We start from the raw sequence: 20,318 nt of genomic DNA on the forward strand, positions 1-20,318 counted from the left end.
TCTCTTACAGGGACTATTACTGTAGCCTCATCTTCCTTATTTTCCTGCTTCCTGTTGCTTGTTACTCAAGCTGATGACATCCTCACTCCTGCCAGGATAATCTCCCTAAAGAACAGCTCAGGCACCTTGAAATCCTAGGCTACCTCGGGGTCAGGCAAGGCAGTCTCCTGCATGCAGTCCTCCAAAGCCACTCAGCCACGTAAGGATGGGCCTCAGGCCGGAAGGCTTCCTGTCTGAGATAAAGAGCCCACAAAGTCTGTGCTGGGCTGATCGCCTCGTGCAGGAATATCCTTCCCTTCAGCTCAAAGAAAGCTCTTTTGTCTGGGCTTGAAGTGTGTACACCACAGGGCACCTGTCCAACCCCACTGTTTTCTGTCCTCACAGGGAGGGGACGGAGTCTCTCTAGAGAGCACAGGAGGGGCAGGAAAACTGCCCTGTGTCTTGTGTTAGCGGACAGGAGAGACCCAGTGCCCCGGGGACGGACACCCACCACGGAAGCTGATCTTCTCTGCCTCTTTCTGTGTAAGTGAAGCTTGTTCCATTCAGTGCTGGACTGCAGTGTATTCCTGGTGACTCCAGTACTAAGATGCTGTTGGCAGAAACATCTGCGCTTCTATTCCTGGTGCCTGGCATCGTGATGATCTTTGCTTTCCTCCAGATAGTCATGCCGAAAACTTGGCCTCTGTGCACCGGTGTCAAATCGAATCTCAGAGATAGAGTTTTGGGTGAAGTAGAAAATAGCTTTATTCCTTTGCCAGGCAAAGGGGGGACACAGCAGGCTCGTGCCCTGAAGTACTGTGTGTCCCAACCCAGGGGGATTGGTGAGGAGTTTTATAGCAATGGTTCAAGGGCGGGGTTTCTGATAAGGATCAGGGTGTGTGCAGGGCCTGCGCTCCTTTAATCTGGTCTCAGGTGGTCTCCTGATGAGCTTCAAGGTTATCAAACTGTGACCTTTTCTCTGGAACATCTTCCATTTGGTTGGGGTTTTAGTTATGCAGAAGAGGTTAAAGATACTGTTGTGTGCATCCCTTGAGGGGGAACCAGGACCTGCCCCAAGGCTGCACCATTGTTTCTTGACTGCTTCTCCCTTGTCTCTGCATCCCCTCCCTTCCCTGATAAGCAACTCTTCGAATCTGCCCTTTGGGGCTAGGGAAGGTCATGGAGGCTGGAGTCTATTCCCTACAAGCAACAAACAGGGGACAGAAAGGCTTCTGTGCCCAGGAGCCTCACAGGGTCCTGTGCGGTTTCAATAGTTGGAGTCCTCCCCAGGAATCAGTAACCAGTGCACAGTGCTTTACTCTCTTGGGATCGGCAACCAGTGCACAGTAACCTGCTCTGACAGTAGGAATCAACATATATGTGCTAAAATCAGATTCAAGTTTACAAAAACAGACTGATAAATGTGGAAAACGAATCTGTGAATTTCATGTGAATTTCCACAGTCAGAAAACATAAAGCACATTTAAAATGTAATATAACCTACCTTTCATGGAAAATACCTTGTATTTTCATTTAAAACATCCCAAGTTTACACTTACTAGAAAGCTGTATTTTGTAGTCTGTATTCTATTGACCTCCTAATACCCTCCCCTAAAATGCTGTGCCAGGATGTCCCTCCATTCTAGGTGAGAAAAATTCTCACCTGTTAAAAAAAAATGGAATATCAACCTTATCACCTATCCATTTATTATAAGAAATACATAAAAGGTTTTTCTGGTCAAAACCCCAAAATAATTAGAGTTCAGGTAGTTCCAGAAACTGTCTGAGTTCACAGGCTGCCCCACCTGGTGCTCAGTGATTTGAGACAAGCTGAAACTTCTCAAGACTCTGAGGGGTTGCTGGGCTCAGTGACTGTAGAATATGTAAAATGTAGAGGAATTTTTTTAAATCCCATATGCTCACCAACTAAAGATAACCATCATCAATGTTTGTCATTCTTCCTTCGAAAATCTTTACTGGTTTCTTTTGTCTTTACTATTGTTTTAAGATACCAAAGTAACATACAATATTCTTATTGGAGAAGATTCAAACTATACAGAAATATAAAGAGGAAAACATGGATATCACCCCAACACTTTGGCATATATGTATTTCCAGGCCCCTTTCAGCACATTTACACACACACACGTGCGTGTGCACGCACACACAGAATCTGTTTTCAAATTCATCCTTGTATCAAAGTTAAAACATCAGACAGTCAATTTGGAAGCAACGTATCAGGGCTACATTAGCTCAGGTCTCCACAAAATGCCAAAACACATCTTAATAGTATGATTTCAGCTTTCATTGAGGGTCAGAATGAGAAGTGGCCATTTAGCATTTTCTGCAAAATAACTATTGAAGATCCTGTCCCTTATTACTTATTCCTTTTGGTCAGAAAAAAATCAATCATGATAATTTCCTTCTAAAATCTGGTGCCATGAGGGATCTTTTTGGGATGATGGAAATGTTCTAAAATTGAACTATGGTGATCATTGCACAACTCTAAATTTACTAAAAATCAGTGAGCTGCATGCTTAAACTGAGTAAATTCTATGGGGTGATAATTAAATCTCAATAAAGCTGTTAAAAAAAAAACACTGTGCCAGGAAAAGATTACTTCTTCTGACGCACTTGTTTGTATCCTTTATAAGATAAAGAGAAATAAAATAATAGGTGCTAACATACATATACAACAAACACTGTTTGAAGTGCTTTGTATTAAACATTCTAAGTCTCCTAACAATCTTAGGAGGAAGAAATTATTATTATCCTCATGTTACAGTTGTAAATACTAATCACACAGATTGAGTACCATGCCCAAAGTCACACAGCTAGTGATTTGAGCTGGAATTTGGACCCGTGATAAGTGGATCCAGAGTCCATTCTCTTAACGTACACTAAACTCAAATGTCTCCCAAAACCACCTGAAAGAGTTCAGGTCAAGGGAAATTTAGAATTTAAATACTAAATTTAGTATTTAAATTAGAAATAATTTTATTTCTGGTACAACAATATCCACCCTTCTTTACATGCTTATGATAGATTTTAATTTCAATTATATGTTAACATTTGCTTATACTGTAAACCATTTCAGTCTGTTTTAGAAATAAAGACAGATATTTTATGTTGTTTCTTGTAATAAGTTCACTGTAACTATGTATTATAAGTACAGGAACTATTTACTTGCTGAAATAAACTCTAATAAAAATTACTGTTATTGACGTAGAGAATGGACTTGAGGACATGGGGAGGGGGAAGGGTAAGCTGGGACGAAGTGAGAGAGTGGCATGGACATATATACACTACCAAATGTAAAACAGATAGCTAGTGGGAAGCAGCCGCATAGCACAGGGAGATCAGCTCGGTGCTTTGTGACCACCTAGAGGGGTGGGATAGGGAGGGTGGGAGGGAGATGCAAGAGGGAGGAGATATGGGGATATATATACATACATATAGCTGATTCATTTTGTTATACAGCAGAAACTAACACACCACTGTAAAGCAATTATACTCCAATAAAGATGTTAAAAAAAAAATAGTGACAACATTAAAGCTGGTAAGGATGCAGAGCAGCAGGGTCACTCATACATCACCAATGGGAAAATACAACGGCACAGCAGCCAAAACACAGTTTGGCAGTTTCTTATAAAACTAAACATGCAGTTTCTATACAATTCAGCAATTCCGCTCCTGGGCATTTATCCCAGAGGAATGAAAACACATGTTCACGTGTACACAATCTTCATAGCAGCTTTATTCATAATATGAAATAAAAACATCCAATATTCTTCAGTGGTTTACTGGTAAAAACTAAACAAACAGAAACAAAACATACAAACAAAAAAATGCTGTATCCATACAATTGCTTATTAGGCAATAAAAAGATGTAAACAACTGATACACACAATGACTTCCATGAATCTCAGGAGAACTTGCTCAATGATAAAAGTCAATCCCAAGGGGTTACATACTGTGTGATTCCCTATATATGATTCTTTTGCATAACATTTTTTTTTAATTGAAGAAAATAGAGATTGAGAACAAATTACAATTAGTCAGTGAATCTCAAGACAGGAAGGTCAAGATGGGGAGAGGGTAGGAAGGATATGGTTATGTTTATAAAAGGGCAATACAAGGGATCTTCGTTGTGACAGAACTGTGATGTTGGATATACCAGTAAACAACTCTGATAAAATTGCATAGAACCAAGCACACACACACACATGCACACACGTGCAAGCACATAGATGAGTACATGTAAAACCAAGGAAATCTGAACAAGATGGGTTAATTATGTCAATGTCACTTTCCTAGTCATGATAGTGTACTACAGATTTTCAAGCTGTTACCAATGGGGAAACTGGATAAAGTGTACACAAGATCTCTTTGTATTATTTCTTACAATTGCATGTTAACCTAAAATTATTTCAAAATAAAAAGTTTAATAAAAATGAAAAAAAACATTACTGTTATTTACTTTTCCTGTATTCACCCATTATTTTAATGATATGATCCTGGAAGCATTTAAAACTCACAGTGCTATTTGGAATCAGAACTATAAAAAATCAGTAGCATTCTAAAAAATTCTGGATAGAAATTCCATGATGAAAGTAAGACTTTGTATTTAAATCCCTAAGATTTTTTTTCTCCAAAAGGAAAAGTTGAGTAGCTTTGAAGACATTCTATTAGGTCAGCCTCTGGAAGAAAAAACACTGATTTTCATTCTGCATACAGGAATAGAGAAAAAAATTACTCAGAGGAGGAACATGGTGCACTTTGAACATCTGAGTCGATGGTAACCAGCTGAGGGAGAGCCATGTGAGCAGTAAGATGATGAGGAGGCCCTCAGGCAACTGAGCTTTAAAAAGGATGTTATGGACACAGAAGGTTAAGCAGACTGCTTCTGGACTTCCTATAAATTACTATCGTAACTCCTGAAACAGTGACTGGAACACTTCATTTTTTTTTTTCCACATTACAAAATGTCTATTTTTTGTCTGGTTTTTTTTGCGGTACGCGGGCCTCTCACTGCCATGGCCTCTCCCATTGCGGAGCACAGGCTCCGGATGAGCAGGCTCAACGGCCATGGCTCACGGGCCCAGCTACTCCGCGGCACGTGGGATCTTCCCGGACCGGGGCACGAACCCATGTCCCCTGCATCGGCAGGCGGGCTCTCAACCACTGCGCCACCAGGGAAGCCCCAAAATGTCTACTTTTACAAACAATGCAGCAATCCCAACAATGCGTTGTTCAATAGGAGGCAAAATACTTATTTTACACTAAAGTAAATAAAATAAAATCAAGAATATCTCATGTTACCAAGTGAAGCAGGGAAAACACACCGACCGCCGCCTAGGGTCTCTGTGGAGGTGCCCTGCGCTCTGTGGGGACCAACACCCAGTGTCCTGCACTGATACACTGACACGGTGGGGCATTCAACACGAAAGCTGAGCAGCCACGTACTGTGGCCGCAGCAGAGGCCTTGCCTGCTTTCTCAGGCACTTTATACTCAGTACCAACAAAGTTCCTAGAACAAACAGATGTTGGGAGGCATTAATAAATGAGTTTGATTAAAATGACATATTAAGGTATTAAATGGCTACAGAAGTATCAACAAAACAAGGGATACCTGCAAGAGTTTTACATTCTTCATTCAAAAATAAACAGCATGACCAAAAGTACAGAGAGTTTAAAATCCACATCCCAAACTGTATGAAACTTCAAACCCAGAATATACAACTCCCTATGTATTTTAAGCTTCATAACACATACCCTAATTGACAGTCAAAATACACACTTAATATAAAAGAACCGACTTGTGATAGTTAAGTAACACAAATTCCTTGCAAACTGTCTGTTTCAAAAACAGGATCTGGCTGTAGAGTGACACGGAGGCAGACCTGAACAAAGGGAGGCGTATCATGTTGTGTGTGGAAAGATTCAGCATCAAAAGATGTCAGTTCTTCCTTTGTTGAACTGTATCTGTTCAGCAACATTAACAAAAAGACTAATGGTTTTCCTTTTTTAACTAGACAAGCTAATTATAAATCTCCAACGGAAAAATATAAACAAGAAAAAAAGGAGGATTCTGAAAAAGCACAGGTGACAGGATAAGCAGTCTGACTAGACACTAAACATTACCTTTCAACAGTGGAAGTCAACGGAGTGTGGGGCTGGCACAAGCATTTTCAGATCTCTCAAACAGAACCAAGAGTCTAGACCCAAGTCCAATGACAAAGGTTCTGTAGCAGAACTCTGAAGAGGGAAAGGCTAGGTCATTAAATTAATGATGTTGAAATGACTGGGTAACCACTTAACAAAAAGCAAAAGCAACAGGATCCATCTCTCACAACCTACACTGGATACATTCCAAATGGGTCACAGATTTAAATGTTAAAATCAAACCATGTATGTACTAGGAGAAGAAGGGAAACATTTTCATCATGTGTTCATCAATAAAGAATTAGTGAAATAAAGTACATCAAATACATAAAACAGAATGGGGAAGCTCTTTCTGCCCTTACATGAAATAACCTCCAAGATACGTTAAGTGAAAAATATCAGGATATAGGTAGCACATAAGGGGAAGAGATAGTGGGGAAAGAGTATCAATGCTTCCATATGAAAGGATACACAGGGAATTGGTAACACTGCTCCTTCCCAAGAGGAAAAATGTATAGCGAGAGGGCTCCTACGGAAGGGGACTTTTCCCTGTATGCTCATTTTTCCTATCTTTCATATTTCAAACCATGGGACTCTATTACCTAGCTTTAAAAAGTTATTTTTAAAAACTGTAAGGGTACAAGAAGCCACTGTTTCACTTTTCCTTATATTTATTGACAGCAAAGTCTAAATGAGAGCCAACTTAACAGACATTTCTAAATATTTATATAATCAAATATCTCATATATCTACATTTTGTGTATTATATAAATTGGCAAAAAGTCAGCTAAACATATGTTTCAGGGTTATAAAGTAATTGTGACAAAAATTCAAGATAATGATTTAAAAGGGGACTCATGAAATATCCAGTTTTCATGAGACACCTCCTATTACCAAAAATGCATGTTTGTTTGTTTTAGTAACATGAAAGCGTCTGGCCTGAGGTTACAGCCCAGATTTAAATTTGCCTCATCTCTCTGTATTTTTTTAAACCCAGTAAAAGTTTTATTTGTGGTGGATACATTCAGACACAGTCATGTATACATGTACATGTATATGTTAGCAACTACAACAGAAAGAATATGTTTTAGTTAAACAAGGGCTTGCCTCCTGTAGGGTCATTCATAATCATATCATCTAAAGACTGATTTTGTAACATGTTCTAGTGAAATTACCACTACTCACTTTCAGTACTAACTGAAAAACAGAAAGCTTATATATATTAGTGTCAGAGTAGAAATATTTATGATGTTTACAATTGACAATACAAAAAAGTTAAAATGGATCGGAATAAATGTTTCAAGACAGTTTTGTATTTTACTGCCAGAGAGGAGTTTGAAAAAGGTATCAGTCAAAAAGATGACGCTTCCCTGGTGGTGCAGTGCTTAAGGATCCACCTGCCAATGCAGGGGACATGGGTTTGAGCTCTGATCCGGGAATATCCCACATGCCGCAGAGCAACTAAGCCCATGTGCCACAACTACTGAGCCTGAGCTCTAGAGCCCACGAGCCACAACTACTGAAGACAGTGAGCCACAATTACTGAAGCCCACGTGCCACAACTACTGAAGTCCACGTGCCTAGAGCCCATGCTCCACAACAAGAGAAGCCACAGCAATGAGAAGCCCGCGTACCACAACGAAGAGTAGCCCCCGCTCGCCACAGCTAGAGAAAGCCTGCGCGCAGCAACAAAGACCCAATGCAGCCAAAAATAAATAAAATAAAAATAAATAAATATTTTACAAAAAGATGACTTTGGAATGTCTCATTGAATGCTTTAAAATAGTCAATTTATACAATATCTCAGAACAATGCTTTATTACTTTTATAGCACCAAAAACTTAGAAATCAAATTTGGTAAACATATAAATATCAAAAAAGGGATAAACCAAATCTATACTATCTACATCTGTTGTTCATAGGTTTTAACTCCTCCAAAAAAATAACATACCTTTTCAGTGTTAGTCCTTCAGAGAGTTACACCAAGTTATTTTATTACCTATGGTAATTTTCCATTCAGTACTACGTTTCCCATTTACTTTAATTACCTATCTTTGAAAAATGAACACACAAAATTCATACCATTGGGCTTCCCTGTCGGCGCAGTGGCTGAGAGTCCGCCTGCCGATGCAGGGGACGCGGGTTCGTGCCCCGGTCCGGGAAGATCCCACATGCCGCGGAGCGGCTGGGCCCGTGAGCCATGGCCGCTGAGCCTGCACGTCCGGAGCCTGTGCTCCGCAACGGGAGAGGCCACAGCAGTGAGAGGCCCGCGTACCGCAAAAAAAAAAAAAAAAAATTCATACCATTTACAGTTATAGTTTCAGATAATTTTCAGTTACTGGAGGTTATTAAAATATCTTCTGCAACAAAAATGAAATAGGAAGCAAAAAACTGTTTAGGATATGTGTAGAATAAAAATTGTAAGTAGTAGGACAGTAATATTAATTAAACTGTTCTTATTTTTCTGAAAAACAGTAACAAGTAGGCAAATTAGCTTTAGGAGTTACATTTACAGTGAGTGCTAACTTCAAATCAGTGTCCCTCTTAAATACCAACAGGGTCTGAAGTATCAACTTGAGCTCTAAACCAAAGATTGAGTTGGATCCACTTATCATGTATTTATATGTACATTAATTCACATGTTAATTCCAGCTCTCTGACATCCTCCATCAACAACCCTACTGAGTGAAAGAATGAATGAATAAATGAATGAATACCACCACATTCTAAAAGTGAGATTTTTTTCACCTTTGTGCATATTTTTATTACAAAAAAAAATGCTAATAATCATGGCAAATTTCCATATCATATACCTGTCTTTTAGAAAAATGGAATTGTCTCTGGACCAACCGGGTCTAACACTATTCTTAGATTGAAAAGCAGTAGCAGTTGCCCCAGAATATTTTCCTCTGGGAAGACAGCCAGGTTGTACTGTTTACTTTGAAGTTCAGACCACACAATAACTTACGCTACTATTTTCAGACCAGATTGCTCCTGCTATACCAGGTGCTATATTGTTAAGGTCATACCAACATTTAGTGTAAATGAAGACATCATCTACACAAGGAATGGAAGAAACAGATCCACAGGGGAATGTTATTAACAATCTAAACTAGCTTTTTTTAACTCCAAGTAAAGGTTGGTATTTTGGTAAAGACCTCTAAAGCCTTGAATAGATCATGTTGCATACAGCAACTACAGAGGCTTCAGGGTGTTTTCACCGTCCACTGGTGAACATTAAAAGACCATGCTGTATTACACATCGACTCCCAATTCTCCAACTGCAAACAGTCTTTCTTATTATTCCAATTGCACTTATGTCAACAACTTGATACCTAACACTCCAGGGACTTCAAATGCCTACCCTGGACTATAAAATTGTTAAGAACAGGATTATGTCTCGAGCTACAGTTTCTAAACCTTCGATTTCCTTTCGTATGATAATACAGTATATAGACATTGTAGGTACTAGACAAATATTTGTTGATTTCCTGTTATTTGAAGGAATTACCTCTTCCTTTATGGATATAAAATACACATCAACAAGCTAATGGAAAAAGTATAAAGAAATTACAAAAAAAAACAGACAAGATAGAACAAAAAAGAAACCAAAGTGTGGTAAGTTGAATATACGAAGAAAGTTGTGAATCAACATTTTAAGGAGGAAAAAAAATGAATTAATGAGGGATAAAGGGAGGGCATCCCATGCATAAAGCAAGAATGCCCTAGTTGTGTCACTATTCAAGTTGGGGTATAAAATACAGTTATCTGGCTTAATGTTTAATGGACACTGCAGTTCTCCTCTAATTTCACCTAATTCATATGTGGTGATGTGAACAAATAAGCACCAATTCTGGTATAGATAAGAAACTGATATCCTGTGATGTCACAGCACATAGATTATTTTAAGATGTCCTATTCAGCAACCCATTCAGGACATTTTACTAACAAGCAGAGTGAAGGAGAGGGAACTTCCGGTTATGCAATCTTCCCAGGAAGAATTTGATACTAGGTTTCTTTGATCCTGGATATTCTTTTTGGCCTTTCTCTAAATTTTCCTCTTTGGAGGTTTGGAAAAGCATAAAAAATGGAATGTGCTGATTCACTGGGAGTTAGCTAGATATACTGTGCCCAAGTAAGCTTCCCTTCCTAAATCACTTTCTTGGGGCAGGTACCCTATTGACCTCTATGCTGTGAAAGTTCTCATCACTCCGGACTGTAACTGCCAAAGTGCATGAATATCTTCCCAACTGGACTATAATACAGGTCCCTCCAGGAAGGAATTAGGCATTGCCTGAAACATGGTGAGAACGCAACCGTTACTGAATAAATCAATGTTCTCCAGCTAAAAACTGCAGGATAATACCTAGTGATAAGTAGGGCCTAATCGACTTAGTAAATGAATGGAAAAGACAAATAAAATATAACATTTTAATGTGTATGTTTACGTACCATAAGACAAAACCTTTGCTAAACAATGCCTGTATAGTAGTCCATTTTTAAATATAACAACTGAAACATTTCATTACCCAAATTCCTCCCAAAAAAGCTACAGAGGAACTTCTAAATGTCCTAGATCTAAATCTTATTGTTGCTATTGTTTTTAAATCTGTTTTCATGTGAGAGGAAGAAAGCATCTGAAACCACTAAGTTGTCTTTCTTACCTTCCTATCGTTTAAAGACAGCTGAACTGATATTTTTCCTTTACTGGCTAGTAATAAAATTCTGAAAATAGAGACTGATGATAGAAAACCAACTCGAGCTAAACCACAGCACGGTTATGATAAAAATATTATAATGTTTGAGTTTTAGTTACTTAATTTGGCTCACAGTTTAGAATAAGAGTATTTCTTTTAATTAACTATATTACAATTTTACTCACTTCAAAGCCTCCTCAAATTTATGGATTTTCTTTTGAGCGTCTTCTTTTTCTTTATCAAGTTCAGTCTGCAAGTCATGAACCTGCCGTGACAAAGATGTAAAATTTACTAAAAGACAAGTCAAGTTTACTCAAAGGAGAAATACAATGAAACAGTAATCTTAAATCTATTTTTAATATAAAATTAGATTTAGATTTTTCAAGATAGAGGCTTGGTTAACCATAATCATTTACCATAGAATTATCTTAATAGTATTCTCCCAGTAATAATTTTCTGGTCAAAGTTAATCATTGTTTAAATGTACCTGCACGTGGATTCCCTGTAAAATAAACTGATATGTAAGAAATTCAAAAAGGGAGGAATCATTTTTGAATTTTTTTAACATTACATATTAACCAAAGGAAATTAATCCAACAAGACACAGGAGAATACAATAAATAACGTGTCTATATTCCCCCAAAACATACAGGTTATGATGAAACAGTCTTCCACTTCTGGGAATGATCTATATAACCATCTACTGAGTTTGGGGGGAAGTCCCCCCACCCTGAGAATCTCTTTACTAAATGTGGCATCCTCTGAACAGGTGGGATGGCAGCAAGAATAATGAGGGTCAAATGAATATTTCTCTTCACAGAAAGCTCTTCGTATGCAAATGCAGATAAGCATACCTAACATGGACCCATTATACGGATCTAAAAATAGGGAAAGGAAACTGCTACAGCTGGAGGGAAGGGGAGAGTAAAACAGCAGCTGTGGTCCCACAGAGGAGACAGCTGAGGGTGCAGAGCCCAGCTGGAAGGTAAGGGAGCTCAAGTCACTTAGCAGGCGGGGGTCCCGAGCACAACCCGCCGGCAATCCAGGTGAGGCGGACTGCGTGCCTGGTGGGGCACAGGAGGTGGGGGAGGAGTGAGAAGAACGAAGTCAACGAAGCGCACGCACACACGCCCCCACACACACAGTCACAAACCTTTTCAAACCCTGAGTCAGTGCTCCTCAAAAATACCTGTATTTAGTTAGCTACTTATTGGTTTGGACAGAGAACTATTTAGCTCAAAAATTCTATGTCCTTTAGCCTTTTCCTATTACAATTCTCTTATATTTTTCTCCTTTGGTATTTTAGTAAAATAAATAATAAATAAACTGCCTGTAAAGTGAAAGAGTGAGGACAGAGGGGAGTTTTCCAGGACAATATTTGATCAAAAGCGCCTATTGGCTGCTGTGATGGCGATCACCAAGGTGTAGAATACCTCCACTTCCACCTCAGCCTTTTCTTTCCCTATGATACCTGTTTCTCCTTCATGGACATCATGTCTTCGGGGATTCTACTGATGAATTTCTTAATGTTTTCTTTTGAAGAAACTTCTTTCTCCGAGTCGCCTGTATCACGCTTTCCTCCCTTTGCTCCACAATATTTCTTCCCCAGACCCCATTCTGGCTTCTTCCTCTTACTCATTCTTAAACAGAGTATTATCTGTTCAGATTTGGTGCTTGACAAAAAAAAAAAAAATACGGGGGGCATAACGCTGCTCCTGTCCCATGTCCCCTAGTGAGGTCTCCTCAGAGCTGCAGTGAAAATCCAGTTCCCAGGAAATCCCCAGGAGGGCTTGGGGAGGTTTTCCCTCACCCCACAGACTAGGTCTCGGGTTCGGCGAAACCACACGTTACGTGGAAACCTCGCAGGAGCCGCGATCAGAGTCACTGGCAAGTCAACAGCACCTGACACACTGGCCTCCAGCTGGCTGCACGAGCAGGGTTCCCCCTCGATTTCCTGCTCGGTTTTCTTCTGGGACTCAGGACTCTCTGCACGCTAGCATAATTGAGATTTACCCGCTTTGGTGAAGATGTCAAAAACTGAACCAACTCTGAGAAAAATCTATTAGGGTTACACGGTGATTATGATCGCAAGCTCTGCAGCCAGACTGCACAGGTTTCGCCCCTTCACAAGCTACTCGACACTGTGCCTCAGTCGCCTCTTTAGAAAATGAGGACGGAAATCAGGATGAGCATGCTTTTCCAAAACTGTGATGAGTTAATAAGTGACTCCAGGTAAAGCTCTTAGAACAATATTGGGAACATGATAAATGCTCAGCAGTGTTAATTATCATCACCTCCCCAGACTAAATACTCTATACACAAACATTTTCTTGAAAATTCAAGGTCATTATGAACACCCCAAACCACAATACAGCATGCCACATAATGGAATTCCCTGTGGACTATTTGCCCTTTCAGAAAACGGCCCCTGAATTGCTAAGAACTTTGAGTTCTCGTAAGCACTTTTTACCACTCACGATTCAATCTTAACCTTGGTCAAGTTCTAGCTGCCACTTCCTGATTGGCTTGTGCTACCCAAGCACCCTGATCTAATTTATCGCTTCTAAACTATTAGGACCATTTCTAAAGCAGCAATGAGGCTATCTGGGTGGGAGAATGAGAGCCTTCCCTCTGAGTGAAACATGCATGTGTCAACGCACAGGCTTCTGAGCTGGTGGCTCCTCAAAGCTAAAAGCTGTTTCTCATTTATTTTTATATCCTCGGCACTCAGCACAACACTTGGCCCGCACTAGAATTGTCAATAAATGCTGTTCTGGGTTTGTTTTTTGCTTATTTGTTCTTAATTGAATATATGTGTATTGAATGCTAAAGGGACCCTTGGGGTTATACTTTTAGTTTTTACCTATATTCCAGAGAGCTGGGGGTGACGGCAATAATGCTACTGCCAGCCTTTGCTTCTGAATGTAGTAATGGCAGTGGGAAATAAGCCTTAAATTGACTTGCTTGCAATCCTTTCCCTACTGTATAGTTAGCATCAAAAATGAATTTTAATAATTTAAATAATGGAAACACAAACCAGATAGACAAAGACACAGCATATATTCTCCAACACGGGCGTCTGCTGTAAATGAGTGAGTCAGGTAGCCAGAAGCACATTTATCGAGCATTTAGTAAATGTAGATTTCATTCCCGTGCACCCTAAGAAGTTAAGTTATCAAAAAGGTGTGCTTGTATAAAGAAGAAAGAGGTTTGCTATGTGCAAGGAAACAGATGGCAGCAGACACCACAGCATAAAGAAGAGCGTGGAACCGCGGCTGGCTCGTGCATGGACCAGCCGACGGCCCCACCGCGTCTCGCAACCACACTGCCCACTCTGCTTCTCACCATGACAAATACGGTGCATTGCGCACCATTAACTCTATAAATCATTTCACTGCACAATTTCATTTTTTAAAGCTTCACTCAAGACACCTGTCCTCTTAAAGAAAATTAGGCCGGTAGTAGTTGGAAAACACTATGCAATACACATAGAACTGTGTAAATTTAAAATTTTTTAACCTAATTAAAAGAATTATATATAAACACTAAAGACTGGAATAACTATTCCTAATAATTTTGAACTCCATCAGACTTTAGATCTCAACTGTGACACAGTTACATCAGAATTATTATAAGTAGATATTTCAATTCCAGCACATTTTAGGATATACATGCTTAACATCTGTCTCATGAACGTCTTTCGGTAAACAGCACCATCTTTTAACTCTCTGGTGCCTGTGTGGAAAACAGGCAACAGGTTACTTGTAGGAGACAGGTGTTTCCTTGCTAGTAAAATCATTCAGCCTAACCGTTTCCTGATTTAACAGATTAGGACACTTCATCAAACAATGAAATTTAGTTTTACTACCTATTACTTGTTTGATGTTCAAAGATCTGAAGAGCAGGTAACAGCCACCAGAGATCAATAAAGACCATTAGGTAATGTGTGTGTGCTCAAATCAGGGAGAGCATCTGATGCTGCTTCTCTTACCTCAAAGACAAGTTAGACTCTGATGCTTTCTTGTTGGCATGAGGAAATAATGTCATTCAGATGGCATTTCCTCCTCCTGAACAGATATTCAGAACTTAGTTTTATACCAAAAGTTACTGAATGCGCACACCTGTAACACTGTCTAAGACAAAAACAAAAGTGCTATCCATCCCACTTGGCTATCCGGTTACACAGTCTGGTGCTCGGTAAGATTTATGTCAGCTCTCTGAGCAGTCAAAGAGGATATTCCCTGAGGGGGGTACGGGACATCAAATCTTCAAGGGCTGAGATCACAGCAGGTTTAATAAAGAAAGAAGAACAGATGTCAATTTAAAAGGGGGAGATTATGGAATTAATTGTAAAACAAAAAGTGGCACGCTGAGCGCCATTTTCTTCCAATACAAACAACGTTAGAACGTATGCAATATGTACAACTACACTTATTTGTCTTTACAGATGGCTGCTATTTTAAACACATCTTATTTACACTGAAAACAATTAACACTCTTTAACTAGTTACGTTATTTAAAAGCGAGACCACTTGATAGCTCACGGAAAGGGAAAAGCTGTAGTTATGACACCTAATTAAAAGGATTTAGGTCTGCTCCCTGAAGTGAAACAGAATAGGATGGGGGAAGGTGGCTGGCTAGGGATGAACTGAGCTTTAACATTCTGTTTCTTGTGTGTGTCCATCAGGGAGCGGGGCTGGTGCAGAAACCTGAGTTTACTCAGTGGCCGAACAGCCAAGAAAAGACCGTGGTAGGAGAGACTCTGCCTCTCCAGCCCCAATTCTGTATGTCACAGCCCACAGGAGGACTCAACTTTGGGGTAGGAAGACAATCTTGTATATGAGTCAGTGTGAGCCTTCCTCCTGGTACCAAACCCTCTGGGGCTCACAGGTAAGCAGATACCATCACTCAGGAGGAGGGCTGACCACGGAGTGTGAAAGAGCAGGAGGCCAGGAAGGTGGCCCTGATGGATGGGGAGCCAGACATCTGCCCAAAGAAAGAACAAAGGACTAACAGGTACACCCAGAGGATGTGCATGCTTCAGGCAGTGGGGAGCAAGGCTTATGACAGTGCGTGGTCTGCTCTGGGTAAGTCAGATTGTTAAGCAGCTGCATGGCTCAACAGTAGAAACCGAAAAAATTCTTTATTTCAGTGAAAGCAGTATTTCTCCCTCCTGTTCAGATATCATTTTGTAGGCATGAAATATATTCAGTATCTTGCACTGAGCTGTATTAAAACTGCAGGGGAAAGAAACTCTAACAATAAGAAAATTAATTATAATTTTAAAGAGCACATATTTAGGTCAATGCACATCAGAAGAAATACTCACTTTTCCAAAGGACAGAAACCTTCTTCTTCCCAGACATTAAGCTGCTGGAGAGCAGAGTCTATGGCTAGTTCACCCTCAACCCCTCCCCTGCATCCAGTGCCTGGTGTGATACCTCGCCCCGTGAAAGCATTTAATGCATGTCTGCTGTGACGATATGCATAGATAAGATGTGGTATTACGTCTTTTAACAATTTTGTGCTATAAAATCTGTCTAATTTTAATTTGTATGTATTTTAATTAGTTGAAGGGGTAACTTTTTTCTCATTTTCCATTATGTGGGTATTTTACAAGAGGATTAATTTGGTGGATGTTAGAACTGTAAATAATTCCAAAAGCAGCAACAAAATCTTTGCTATTTCAATTACAGTCATACAGCAAACAACAAATTCAAAACTCAAGTTTGAAAGTCACAGACATAGAATTCTATACTTTATCACCGAAGGTGTCAACAGTGTGGCAGTGACCCTAGTTGTTACTGGTAACAAGGACACCAGCATGCACCAGTAGAAACAGTCACTACCGTCACTGCTATAAATCGCAAGAGACAATGACTAATCCATTTCTTACTAATCGATCGTAGCAGACAATGCTTTCACTGTTTCATATTCTTTGGTTAATTTCTTAGAGTTCTTATTACACATATGATACAACAGAAAAAAATAACACCCAACAGTCACATCACATTTTTACTGGTAGAAAGAAAATATAATTTCAAAAGGTTATTATGAAAGGTGAACATAATAATACTCTTCACTCAAATATAACAGAGAAGTGGTGTTTTAATGTTGATATAATTAAAAATCAAACTGAAGAAGCTGTTTATAAACATGAAAAAGAAGAAAAATTTGATTACTGGCTAACTGAAACGAACTCAGAAATAAGAGCTGGAATGCACGGCTGTATAAAAATCAACCCTCATTCTTAACTGCCTCATGTGCTATTTTAAATGTCATAGCTTCCCATGAAACATATTACCTTTTTCTCATAGGTGCGTTTTAAGTGACATTTCTCCATTTGAAACTTATTTTCTTGATCCTGTGAATAATAAATATTTATCTTTATTATATTTAAAATTGCTTCTAGGGTCAATAAAAGTGGTAATCTAATGAAACAAATCAATCTCTTTGATGACAAACCTTATTTGAGTCTTGCATATTATTAAGAGAGCCCTACCTGTCCAGTTTTCTAAACTACAACTAGAAACATGCATAGCTTTATGTTGGAGGCCATAAAACCTTAGTTATCTGAAGATGTTACCACTCTCAAAAGTACATACTTTACAGTGAAAGAGAAACTTTCTGACCCTTAGAATTAGGAGATCACTTAAAAATGACCAAATGAATCAACATGAAAATAATAAGTTTGAAATTATATCATATAGAAGTTCTTGGTATTTTTTGACCATGAGAAAAAAGGCAAGATCTAAAAGGTGTGAAAGAGGGAGTTCCCTGGCAGTCCAATGGTTCGGACGCCGCACTTCCACCGCAGGGGGCATGGGTTCAATCGCTGGTTGAGGAACTAGGATCCCACATGCCCAGTGGTGCAGCCCAAACAATAAATTAATTAAAGGTGTGAAAGAAAGAGAGAGAAATTATAAAGAATGGCAGATAATAATTTAAAGAGAGGAAATAATTCTAAAATAATAATATATTTAAATAAGGTTTATTCTTTTAACTAATCTCAAAAAAAGTAGATTGTTCAAATTAAAATTATTGTTCTTTTTACTCTATATCCCATTAGCATCTACTTTTGTTAAAGTAAATAAGATGAAAAATGATACAGTGCAATAAAAGAATCAGAAATGGCTACCTGCATTTCTGAGTTTTTTTCATCGACTCTCGTTTATATGTATATACCAAGAAAAGGAGAGGTGAGTTTTAGCCATTATTCTGTGTAAAAAGACAGGACTCACCTTTAACTGCTGCTTTCTTTGAAGTTCTGATTCCTGTAACTGCTGTTTTAATTGACAGATGTTCTGTTCTAATTCTTTAATCATACCAGATGCCTAAAAAGATTTTAAGAAAATAATAAAAAAATGAAACTTTGATTTTTCTACCATCTTACAAACTTCTGGTTGAATAAATTTAACTTTTTCCCCCCCCGAAGCTTCAGTTAGAATTAAAATTATCTATAAATCTGAATTTTTAAAAAATTTTAAGTTAAAAAATCTTTTAAAGTAAAAAGATAAATTAAGTACTGCATGGCATTTAAAGTTATGAAACTATAATACTGATGTAAAAAGAACAGGTATACAGAAAACTTTTTAAATTTTAATTTTAAAACCAAATCCACTGGAATATTTAATTCATGAAATATCAAGTAATTAATTATTTTAGTATTGAGGTTATAGGATTTTCTTTGCAGAAAGTTTCAATTATCTGACACAAAAGTGTGTGGGTGCCCCTGAGGGTGTCTGTGGGCTCATAGAAGCATATGTGATGGCAGGAAAACTAAACCATAACCAAGATTTCAAAATAATAATAATAATGTATAGAGTTACTCCAAAATATGTATTATTAACACAACTGAACATTTCTTCTCGGATTTTTATGTTTCCTCCTTTAAAAACTTTGGTAATTAAAAGGGTTAATTTATAGCAGATTTTAGTTTACTAAATATTTGCGTTATGCTATATATTAGACACTTAGCATTAAATTAAGCAAAGGAGAGACTAATTTAAAGGCCAGATAGGAGTTAGCTTCTACTACCTTTGGCTATATGCTGAGTAAAGGAAATAAGTACTTTGTATGGACATCTACCAGCATCTATAATACCTTAGAAGTTGAAAGAGCATGTTCCTTTTTCAGAAGGTTTATATCAGCATCATATCTGGTTTGTAACAGTTTCATGTTTTGCTCATAATCATTTACAAGATGATCCTTCTCTTTATGCAATGTGTTGCGCCTAAAAGCAATCAGAGAATAAAACATATTTCCAATATATTTATAATCAATCTCTAAAATGGAATTTTTTAGTCAACCAAATCCAAATGCATTATCTTTCAATATATCAAGTAAGTATCCACATTTTTATCAACTGTTTTTAAACAGTATGCTTCTTATATTAAATGGTACTTTAAAAAATTTAACAAATGGCAGCATTTAGATTGGAAACCTCCCAAGTTAAATGCACAAGTGTGATTAATTTCAGCAGGTAATTTAATAGAGTTAATATCAGTACTTTACAGCCACACCTGAGAGATATCTGACTTCAGACAATACCTTGCCTTTACTTCTTGTAATTCATTACATGTTATCTGGCAACATCTCTCAAGTTCCAATTTTTCTTGAATTAATTTCTGCTTCTGTAAATTACTGTTCTCTGCTTCTCCAGTCAGCTGCTGGACACGGGACTCCAGTTCTTTGATCATCTGGTTCTAAAATAACGGGTCATTGTTAAGAAAGTCTCTAACTTTATAACAATTCTGTATCATTAAATAGCCTGAAGAAAAAATACAACGTATGAGAGATAAGAATATGAAAAAACAAATGTATCATAAACCATACTAATAAAAACTAAACCAACCTCTAAATTAACCAAGTCTCTTTTTTAAAAAAAGGAGTGCTTTCTACCATAAAAGTAAGGCTAATGTGTTTATATGCTTTTAGCCATTCATTCATTCACTGAATAAATATTTACTGAACCCGGCACTATTCTCATCTAGGGACATAGCAGTAAATAGAAGAGGTGAAGTCCTTAGCCTCCAGAAAGTTATATTCTTATGAAACTTAATAAATCTGTATTTGTTAGGTGAGTACTCAGCAGTTATTTGCCCTTCATTTGAAGTTTTAGAGAGTTTTTAAATTATAAAAGCAATGTAATAACATGTTCAAAAAAGAAATTCATAACCCAAATATTTTAATAAAGAGGTTATAAGTGACACATAGAGTATTACTTAAGTGTACAGGAATATTTTATTACATAGCTGCAGTGTTTGTGCACAAATTTTTCATTCATTTTTTTATCTACTTACCATTTTATCAAAAGCACTTCATTTTTCCACAGTCTTCAAAATTATCACATAATTAAATCATTTCCTTCTTATTTGATAGTTGTTATGAATTTTTTATCTTTATGGAACTAGATAAAGGTATTTATAACTAGGTACTTTATCTAAAATTAGGGTAAGCAAGCATTAGCTAAAAGGA

General features: G+C 38.0%; 1 protein-coding gene across 13 annotated transcripts in view; it reads right to left on the minus strand.

The window, feature by feature from the left end:
* The window catches only part of CEP112 (centrosomal protein 112), a 416,092-nt gene that overhangs the window by 290,095 nt on the left and 105,679 nt on the right, over positions 1-20,318 (minus strand). For 12 of the 13 annotated variants that reach the window (XM_060134197.1, XM_060134199.1, XM_060134191.1 and 9 more), the window contains 5 exons: positions 19,392-19,546; positions 18,945-19,074; positions 18,083-18,175; positions 17,146-17,205; positions 11,027-11,106 (listed from right to left, as the gene is read on the minus strand). In XM_060134197.1, coding sequence (XP_059990180.1) covers positions 11,027-11,106; positions 17,146-17,205; positions 18,083-18,175; positions 18,945-19,074; positions 19,392-19,546 — 518 coding nt within the window. The remainder of the gene's footprint in view (positions 1-11,026; positions 11,107-17,145; positions 17,206-18,082; positions 18,176-18,944; positions 19,075-19,391; positions 19,547-20,318) is intronic. The other variant, XM_060134198.1, reaches the window with a different exon arrangement.

Source organism: Lagenorhynchus albirostris, chromosome 20 (genome assembly GCF_949774975.1).
Source record: "Lagenorhynchus albirostris chromosome 20, mLagAlb1.1, whole genome shotgun sequence".
NCBI lineage: Eukaryota > Metazoa > Chordata > Mammalia > Artiodactyla > Delphinidae > Lagenorhynchus > Lagenorhynchus albirostris.